This window comes from Pseudoliparis swirei, chromosome 21 (genome assembly GCF_029220125.1).
Source record: "Pseudoliparis swirei isolate HS2019 ecotype Mariana Trench chromosome 21, NWPU_hadal_v1, whole genome shotgun sequence".
NCBI lineage: Eukaryota > Metazoa > Chordata > Actinopteri > Perciformes > Liparidae > Pseudoliparis > Pseudoliparis swirei.
Window position 1 is genome coordinate 13,679,425 of NC_079408.1, and position 9,650 is coordinate 13,689,074.

The 9,650-nt window shown below is 46.5% G+C and overlaps 2 protein-coding genes across 7 annotated transcripts; one reads left to right on the forward strand and one right to left on the reverse strand.

Moving 5' to 3' along the window:
* The first annotated feature begins 240 nt into the window (after positions 1-240).
* On the forward strand, positions 241-4,381 carry tifa (TRAF interacting protein with forkhead associated domain). The gene is made up of 2 exons (XM_056442409.1): positions 241-489; positions 3,400-4,381. Exon 2 carries the CDS (start codon positions 3,401-3,403, stop codon positions 3,968-3,970), a length of 570 nt encoding a protein of 189 aa, XP_056298384.1. The 5' UTR covers positions 241-489; position 3,400; the 3' UTR covers positions 3,971-4,381.
* A 694-nt stretch (positions 4,382-5,075) lies between these two features.
* On the reverse strand, positions 5,076-9,115 carry LOC130211576 (RNA-binding protein 4B-like). Of its 6 annotated transcripts, XR_008835099.1 has the most exons (5): positions 9,051-9,115; positions 8,112-8,538; positions 7,342-7,994; positions 5,702-5,776; positions 5,076-5,572 (listed from the first exon to the last, which is right to left on the reverse strand). XR_008835099.1 is itself a non-coding variant. In XM_056442406.1 (4 exons), exons 2-3 carry the CDS (start codon positions 8,518-8,520, stop codon positions 7,357-7,359), a joined length of 1,047 nt encoding a protein of 348 aa, XP_056298381.1. In that variant the 5' UTR covers positions 8,521-8,538; positions 9,051-9,115; the 3' UTR covers positions 5,076-5,572; positions 7,342-7,356. The 6 variants fall into 6 exon arrangements, 4 of the variants coding, with proteins under 4 accessions (XP_056298381.1, XP_056298380.1, XP_056298382.1 ...); XR_008835100.1 differs by lacking the exon at positions 7,342-7,994 and having other exon boundaries at positions 9,051-9,114; XM_056442406.1 differs by lacking the exon at positions 5,702-5,776.
* Between the last annotated feature and the right edge of the window lie 535 nt (positions 9,116-9,650).

The window sequence follows — 9,650 nt, forward strand, 5'->3', positions numbered from 1 at the left end:
TAGCCTCAGAATGCTTTATGTTTGAAAGAGTTAATTGTTGGTAGTTTGATAAAAGACGATTCAAGACTAATCAAATTAATCTAAATGATGTGTATGTTAATCAGTGAACTGGTTGAACGTTTTTCTGCACTTACATTTTGCCAATGACCTATGGAGTGAATTGTTTAAAATGTCTCACAGGTCAACCATGAGTGTGAGTTGTGCTGGTGGTCCACATAAAGTGAAGTTATACATGTTTAAGTGTCGGTGTTTTTAACATTTAGTTTCCCCCCCAATGGATTCGCACTTGAACGCAGCATTGAGCTGCTTCTTGTGGGAGTGACGAAACTCCGAGAAGACAGCAGCTTGAAAACAAAAAGAGCAGAAGGGTAAATTTCTCTCCCAGCAGCAGCACTGTTAGTCTCCTCTGGGTGAGTGTCAGGTGGGTGTCATCTGGTATCTCGTGGAAAAAGTTCAAGCATCTTCTAAAATTACAGCCTCAAAACTCAGGTAAGACACGTGCATCGGCAGATCATGTGTTACTTTACTTTACTTTGGATACAATACGCAGGGATGGATTAACGAACGGTGTTACGGTTCAACCTGAGACCCTGTTAACTGGCGACCTTCGGTCGAATCATGGACGGATTAAGAAACCAAAAACATCGTTAACAAAACAGTCCGTATGAACAACGATACCGGAGCTGAGCAGACAACATAACGCGAATTATATGATAGCAGGGACTTCGGTTATATGTATTAAACGAATAACTTTTGTAATCGTTACAACCACACGGCTCAAAGTGGAAATAACATAGTAGGGAGACCACACCGAGTTAAGGTTTGAATTCAAAAGATAATTTATTAAATTCTTAAATTAACTATTTACAAAAATCCGTAACTGAGAAGCAAGAAAAGGTAAAGCCAAACATGTAGTGCAGATCAGCATGTCCGTCGAATGCGTCTGTTGTTGTCGTAGTTACCGCAGATGTTGATATAGCAAGAGAACACGCAGCTGTCCTCGCGAATGCCGCATTGTTTAGTTCTACAATTCAATGAGAAAGCTTCTCGTGTCGTGTCTGGTCTGAACATACCGGAGGAGACGATGGAGAAGAGAAAGCGTCCAGCGACTTGAAGCGTCCCGTGTTGTTTATGGGTTGAAACAGGAAGTTAGCAAACTGCCCTTCCTTTGAAATACATTTGGTCAAATAAATAAACACTTAATCAACATACAATTGGGAGTCTGTTTTGTGCAAACATGTATCACGTAGCATAACTCTGTAGTACAAAAATATATATATATATATATATATATATATATAAGCAGGCACGTGCACAGATAGACCCCTAGTGGTGCTCAAGCACCAGCCCTTTTGCCCTGGATGAGAAAACTGCCCTTTTTGCTGGAGACACTTTTCTTCATTTATAAGTATTTAAGAATAAAAAATAGTCTCTGTCATCAAGTCCTCCCAAATGTGTTTGGATATCTGTCGGGGCATTTATTGGAGTTCTTGTGAGAATTTCGCCCCGACATGCTCCGCGGCGCTCACGAGCCCCCCCCCCCGCCCCTGCCGCGCCCCTCCCTCCTCCTCCTCCACTTCCTCCTCCGAGCAGTGCTCCTCGCGCCACCAAACGGGTGCACCTCCTTCTCCTCTGACCCGCAGCATCAGACACACAGGTCATGAGTCATGACGGTGTTTGTCCCCTGACGTTGTTTGGTGATAAATTAACCACAACTGAAAATATTACGTCACAACTGGTCCGACGTTTTCTAAAAAAAATAAACGAACACAAATTCCCGAAATCCGTGATTTCAAAGCCTAGTCCAGCTGTTTACTGACGTCATGTTTGTGTGAGAGAGAGAGAGAGAGAGAGATATCTGTTTTATAAATGCCATTTAGACAATTTTGTATGCAGAGCAGCTAAACTATGCTAACAATAGCTCTCGGTGTCGTGCTATCCATGTGCCACATTGTTTTATGTGGTATGTTTCTCTTTGTTTTGTCTGTTCCAGTTTTACAAAGATCAATCTTGTATGAGTAATTGCAGAGGGTGAAAAGAGTAAACGCAAGAAAAAACAACACTTGTAATAGCTTCTTGCTAACCAAGAGTGATGTCATGCTGGGAAATATCAGATTGAGGCCTTATCACGTTTTTACAGAAGTTTGATATTTCCCGGCATGACCGAACGGTCGAGGTTAGTACGTTGTTTATTATAAGGCATTTTTGGCTCCTATTATTTTGAAAATGAAAATAAATTGTAATTGTTAATAGAAAACATGTCATTTTGTTCAACTCTCATGTCTTCTCATGACACAAACATGTGTTTCAAGTGTTGCTAGCAACCAACTCCTTAACTTGGAAAAATCATTTTGGCGATGGGTGCCCTTTTTTTTGGTTTGAGCACCTGCCCCCCAAAATGTCTGTGCACGTGCCTGTATATAAGGATGTTACGGGATTCGAACTCATGTCTTTGGGAGGAAAAAAGGTTATTTGACGGGGATCTTACCACTAGGCCAAGATCGACACGATTTGTTCTGTTCGCACAATTAAATAACCTGAACTGCGGTCACTGGTCACCACGAAGGGCAGAGAACCACCAGATCAACTTGTGACCAAGCACACTGCCGACCACCATGGAGCATGTTGACGTGAACGAAGGAGCACTCTACAATAGTGATGGCTTCTCAAACAAATATTCAGCTGTTTCAATTCAAAACGTCTTTAAAGGGCTGCACATTAATGAGAAAAATTTTTGTGTTGTTGTCATGAGGTAAACATACACAATCTGGACAATAAGGCCAGAAATGGTCATGCATGTATGAATATACAAACATTACACCCATATGTGATTGTTTACCATCTGTCATATTTAAAGTAAACTAAAGAAGTGACCTGAACTGTTTGACCTCTCTGTGTTCTTGGCTGGTTGAATTCTTAATTGTGTGGCCAGCCAAGAACACAGAGAAGTCAAACAGTACAGGTCACTTATTTACTTTATTTAAGTGGCATAAATCACAGACACAATAAGGCAAAGTAAATATGACAAACTTAATGTGGTCAATGCCCATGGTCTATGGACAGATGGTAAACAATCACATATGGGTGGAATGTTTGTTAATTAACGGCGTTAAAATGGGTTTGCGTTAACACCGTTAATAACGCGTTTAACTGACAGCACTAGTTACAACTATCGAATATTTAAAGTTAGTAAACTGGAGACAGGCAAGTTCACGATAAGGTCAATCAATCTCGAGAAGAGCACAAGCAAAATGGAATTCTTTTTTTTGTTTTGTTTTTGTCCAGGCCCAGGGGCCCGTGGTTTCTTCATCCGTCCATGACAATACGTCATCTCACTGGATTCCTAATTAGTTTCCCCCACCAAAGGTCAACTTGTCCTTTTTTTTCTCGTTCTTCCAGGATGAATATTGTGTCCCAGACGTTGGAGACAGAGGATGACCTCCTGACTTGCCTGCGCGTCAAGCTGTACCATCCTCAGCAGAATGTCAAGGGCCTCTATCAGCTGCTCCCTCTGGGGACCAAGAGCAGACACTCGGCGGAGGTCCCCCTCCGGATGGGACGCGACGCCCAGTCCTGCGCCCTCGCCCTGGCCGACGCCCGGGTGTCCCGCAAACAGCTGGCCCTGCATGCCTACCGCACGCCGCGCAGCCCCAACACGCTGTTCGAGATCCAGAACCTGAGCCAGCGGGGGCGGCTGTCGGTGAACAGCACCGCGCTGGAATACCTGGAGAGGGCGGAGCTCCCGGATAAGGCCCTGATCCGGTTCGGGGAGTACGAAATTCTGATCGTCCGGGAGTCCGGTGAGGCCAAGGGGAGCTTTGAGGTGGAGCTGGAGGTGCTGGCGGCTCCTCCGTCCAGGGAGACGTGCGTGTCCAGTGTGGCGCCTGTGATGGAGGCAGGCTCCAGCTGGATGGACAATTTCCAAGGAGGCCCCCTCGAGACGGATGAGACGACCATGCTTCATTCCTGATGTTGACTCACATGTGCACTCGTGTGTGGTTGTTACAGCAAGCTTGGATGAATCTCTCTTTTTAATGTGAAATCAGTTTTATTTTCCATATATACTGTACATATATATTACTCCGTCAAAAGATCAAAAAGCTGTGATTTTGATATTAGATCAGCTGCTGTTAGTGTTAAACTGTAATTTCTCAACGCTGTTGGTTTTCAATTTGAGCACAATCCATTTTTTATTTTGTCAAACTGTTCATGAGCCAGATATACGTTGACATCCCGGGAACAGGTTTGTGAGGATTTATTAGACAAAAGTTGGCATCAAACCTTTACATATTTTAATAACTAGCCCACTCGTCTGATTGCAGTGTTGTAATATTGTTATGCGACTAAAGCGTTCTAATAAATGTAGTTGAGTAAAATGCAACGTTGCGTGGACATACTTAAATGTTCTGAAACACAACACTTTAATAGTCGGTTCCTCCTCCAGCACTTCTTTCAGAGCAGGCTGCATAGTCAAGATCGATTTTTTAATAATACTCTCAGAACAAAGTCCACTTTTACATGTTTGTATTTCATTTACAAGCTGGGCAGCAATGTGAGATGGTTATCTATCTGCAGTGAACAGGAGGCTTCAGGCTGAGGGCACTTCATGCAGGCCCCGATAAGAGTCCTGGTCCTCAACTTAAGGGTTACAATCCGGATATAAAGTCCAGCAAGGAGGGAGAGTTCAGCCTCATTTCAACTCAAATAACCCTCAGTGAGCAAACTAACCCTTACCACACAAAAAAAGAAGACGTGAGGAAGTGACTACTCATTTGTTGGCAGATGTGGAAGGATTTTATTTCAGTTTCCCTGCAAGTGATTTCCATGTTTCTTCCACTTGTTTTAATAGTATTCATCCAGCTGGAATGGAAGAAACTGTTTTATCAGGAAGGACATCAGCAAATGTTATGATTAAAAAAAAACTTATCACAAAGTAAAATGCAGACTACTACTACCAAATGTGTCCGCGTATCAAGAGTATACACCGAGGGGGAAGTAAAACCGGGTCGATACATTCTTTAAAAGTGAAAAAAAAGAAAGGACAAGGTAAGACTGTCTGAATAAAGCAAGTCAAAGACAATAAACAAGTATATTTACTATGGTTTGACCTTACAATATAAAAAAATGCCATGTATAACAATTGTTATTCAAATAAAATAAAAGACAATTCATACAAAAGAAAAATTTGTATTCAATTGCCTTCATCCAGTAGCCCAACGTACAGCTTTAAGATCATAGTTTATAGACGATATAAAAGATGGCCGCTCGTGTTGTAAAAAGGTTGCGCAATGAATTCCTGGAGACCAATTTGGTTTATAGCCACATCTCATTCCCATCAGGCGGGGAGAGAGGGCTGCTCCCACAGTTTGAGACCTCATCAACTGCAGGGAATAATAAGAAAGGAAAAAAAAAAATCCACTTCCTGTAAACAAAAGCAGAAGACACCTTCACTGTCGGCTCACAGGAGCGACACGCCGGTCGTGGACCTCAGTGAACTCGTCCCGCTTCACCGGGACGTCTCCATCTTATTCCTGTGACGTTCAGAGGAGGCGGTCCAAGAGCATCAGTCGGCCTGGAGACAAAGAGGCGGAGTCAGCGACCCCACTCCTCACATCCTCATTACCTCATAGCCTCTTATGCATAAGCACAAGGGGGAGATCAGAGCATGGCGTTATTGGGTAAGAGTTCAAAGGGCACCCACCTCGGGTCCACTGGATGCTGCACGTCTTCCAGGGAGCACTTACCATGCGCTGGCCTCTCCTGCCCTGAGTCTAACCTACGAAGAGCAGAGATACTAAGAAACACCAACACTGCATGCCATGTGGTATACGACACGTCTCCGAGAAGACAGACGAGAGACTAATGTGGTGTGAACTCGACGGGAAATTAAAGACGCAAACAAAAAGACTGGAGAACAATTTGTTTCGCAAGACGACAGAAACACGAGCTCCGCAAAGCTCAGTTCAATTTTGTGGGTTCCGGTTCGGGGAAAAAAAAAAAACACCGACTGGGTTGACACAAGGTCGGCAACGGGTCGCCGAGGACACCGTGCGGCAGCAGGCGGAGAATCAAAATAGACGACTCGAGAAAGTAGCGACTGATTTGACCTTCCGAAGTCCGGGGGAACAGCTGCGATGGCCTTTTAGACCCCCCCCCCCTCACTTTGAGTCACACACACACTCAGGTGAACGTGGTGAGAGGTGACTCGACGTCGATGGAGAGCAGTTCGGGTTCGCAAACAGACGTTCGGTCTCGCTGGAGTCGACCGAGCCGGCGAGAACACCGCCCACCGTGTGTCAAGAGGATGAACTCGGAAGCGCGTGAAGAGATTTAACGCCGCCGTTTACGACGTACATCTGGTCGGGTGCATGGCGGCGACCTGCCGAGTCAGACACACACACACACAAAAAAAAGCCTACCGCAACGAGGAAGAATTTCACAGCTAAAACTGAGTTTTTGGTTTGATTTGTTTATTAAAAACCCTTCAAATGAAAAGCAACTTGTAACGCAAATAAAATCATACATAATGGTGCTATAGATTCTATTTTCGCAAGGAAAGATACCACAAAGTTTAAAAAGAACAAAACCACACTGGAACTTTGGACCCGTCATGCCTCTTCACTGGATAATTTATTTACTTATTTTGAGATCCACCTTGGCCCGAGGACAATCATTTTGCCCTCAGAGACTATATATGGATATATACATTTCATCATTTGAAATGACATTCCTTTTCATGAAAAAATGTCAGTTTCCCCAGAGGCCAAATCTAGTTTGAATAATCGAAAAGCAGAGGGACGTGGGCCGCGAACACGACGGCGTCTCGTTGAAATACACCTCGCGTCCAAGCCAGCGTCGTACTCTGCACATGACTCTTCGAACAGTGAAACAAGAGGAACAGAAGAAGCATGAGAAGCTCAGAGGAATACGTGAACTGTAGACATGGAATCATATGTTTTAAAGTATGGGGCGGTCTGCAATACGGTATCTTCCAGTAAGTCTCAGGCGAACGCAACGCAATCCGCCAGAGACGAGGGGGGGGTGTGTGTGTGTGTGTGTGTGTGTGTATAGCGCCACGCACATCAGCAGAGGACGACGACGACGACGATCTTGTCATATTCTAAACCTGGAAAGAGAGCACACCACACGTCAAGGAGCCGGTTTAGTCAGGAGTCGCGCAAGACTGAGCTTTGACGCTAAAGCAACAATTTATGAGGACTTCAGCGCTCTGGCTGCTGCTGATGGGTCCAAACGTGACTCTAGAGCTCATCGAATTGATTTAGAGACGCCATCAGACCTACTTATTAATGCAATCCATCACATCAGGAACCGTCCACTCACCTTGAGTTCGGCTCTCTAATAGCCTGGGTATCGCGGTGGCGGTGGTGGCGGCGGCGGCGGCGCCCCCACTGAGTAGGGGTCCCTGGGCCGGGGAGTCGCGTACATCGGCGCCGCGTACATCGGAGCCCTGGTCGGCGGGGCGAGCCGGGACCGCTCGTACGGGTACCCGTTACCGGACGGCATCGCGGGCGGCGGGGGGGCTCGCCGGATGGGGCTGCGGTCCCTCGTCATGTACGCGGGCGGCGCGGGCGGGGGGCGCTCGTACGGGTTGGGGCCCCCCATTCCGAGGCGCTCCCTAACCAGCGCCGAGGGAGGAGGCGGAGGAGGGGGGTTGATGCCGGGGCGCCTGTCATCGAAGCCGGCGCTGTAAGGACGGGCTCTGTATTTCTCGTAGTAGTCGACCATCCCGTAGGGGTCTCGGTCCCCGTAGCCACGGTCGGGATACGGCGCACGCCTCGGGGGAGGGGGCGGCGGAGGCAGCGGCGGAGGTGCGTAAGCGGACATGCGGTCCCTGAAGGGAGGCTCCGGTCGCTCCCCGGGGAAGCACGGAGGATAATAGCCCCCCCCTCTGTTGGGCGGAGGCGGATACTCCTCCTCCTCCTCGGGGCCCCCCCGGGGTCTGCTTTTTGAGACCTGAACATGTATGCGCTTACCTGAGAGAGAAAAACAATGTCCCTCAGAAGACGACAGACAATATGGACACAGAAAGAAAGAAAAAAAAATTCCAATCTGTTAATTCGTGGAGTAGAATATTTAAAAAATCGACCTACCTTGGAAGTCCGTGTTGTCCAGGCCCTTTATGGAGTCCATGGCCTCGTCACAGTTGGCCATGTGAATGAAGGCAAAGTTCTTGACGATAGAGCACTCCTTGACCGTGCCGTACTCTTCGAACAGCTCACGGAGCTCATTGTCGAAGCCCTTCTCCACGTTGGCGATGTGGAGCTTCACGGGGCCCGGGTTCTTCCCTCTGCTGGGCTCCACGTTGATGGGGCGGCCGTCCAGCTTGTAGAGATGGAGCTCGCGGATGGCCTTGGTGGCCGACTTCCGGTCGTCCATGTGGACAAAAGCATAGTTCTTAAACTTGGCACTCTCCGTCACCGTGCCATACGGGGTGAACAGAGCCTCCACGTCTTCCTTCCCAGTGTCCTGGGACAGGTTCCCAATGAAAATCTTGACCATGGCTGATCCAGTGTACTTCTAGAAGAGGGGGTAAACATCATTAGACAACACAGGCCAGCAACGTAACGCCAGTGGGATAAAGTAACCGGCGAGAGGGCGAATGGTCGCTCCATAACGTCATAACCAGGAAATAGACGGCGCTTAATCGAGACGACTGCGGGAGGCAACCGGGGGAACAATAAACGGGAATAACCTTTGTCCTTACCAAACGGGAGCCGATGCCAAAAAGGGGCTGTAAGACTTTATAACACAGCTAACTTATTTAAAAAATAATATGAAGAAGTTTCCGTGTTCGCACTTCCTGGCCAGAGCCGCTAAACGGGCACGTTTCATTTGCATGGTTTCTATTAGCGCGCTAGCATTAGCTAGCTCAGTTAGCCATTTTGTCTCGTGCGACTATAACCAAATTCAATCCGGTTCCGCCCCCGATACTTACGCACGGTTGAACGCGCACGTGAAGCCACGGCGGTAACAGCAACAAAAAGCAAAAAGCAACGAATATAAATATGCGTAAATACGGAACTACTCACATCTCGCTTCTGTTCGGCGCCACAATGGAGTCAAAACTGCCCAGGATGCGACCCAGTTGATTACCATCTGGCGATGAGCGCACAAGTAGGACTCTGATTGGTCGGCTGACGTGTCACTCAAAGCACACGGGCCGTGATTGGCTGAAGATACAAATGGCCTTTTTCTATGGAAAAGATCTTTCATCATGGCGGCTGGCTCGAAAAGTTTGTTTGCAACATGTTTCTTCCAACTTTAATAACTACGTTTGTGCATACATCATTTCATCTCTTAAATTTTTACATAATTAATAATCTATAATTTACTCTATGCTTATTTTCATTTTCTTGTCACTTTTACATTGAGCCAGGGGAGAATTAAGGACAACGTACCTTTTACACGATGCAATCAATAAAAATCGCACATGCACATGGTTAAAGAAGAATCACAGTGATGACACTTAAAGTATGACTTGATTTCTGTCACCAAAGGACATGCATTGTATTATCTTCCTCTGGATGTTCCCGTTTGCTCCTCAACTTCCATGAGAAGGATGAGCTCGTCTGAACTGGCACGGTAACAATGTAAACCGGACTAACACGATGCTGGTGAAAATAGTCTGG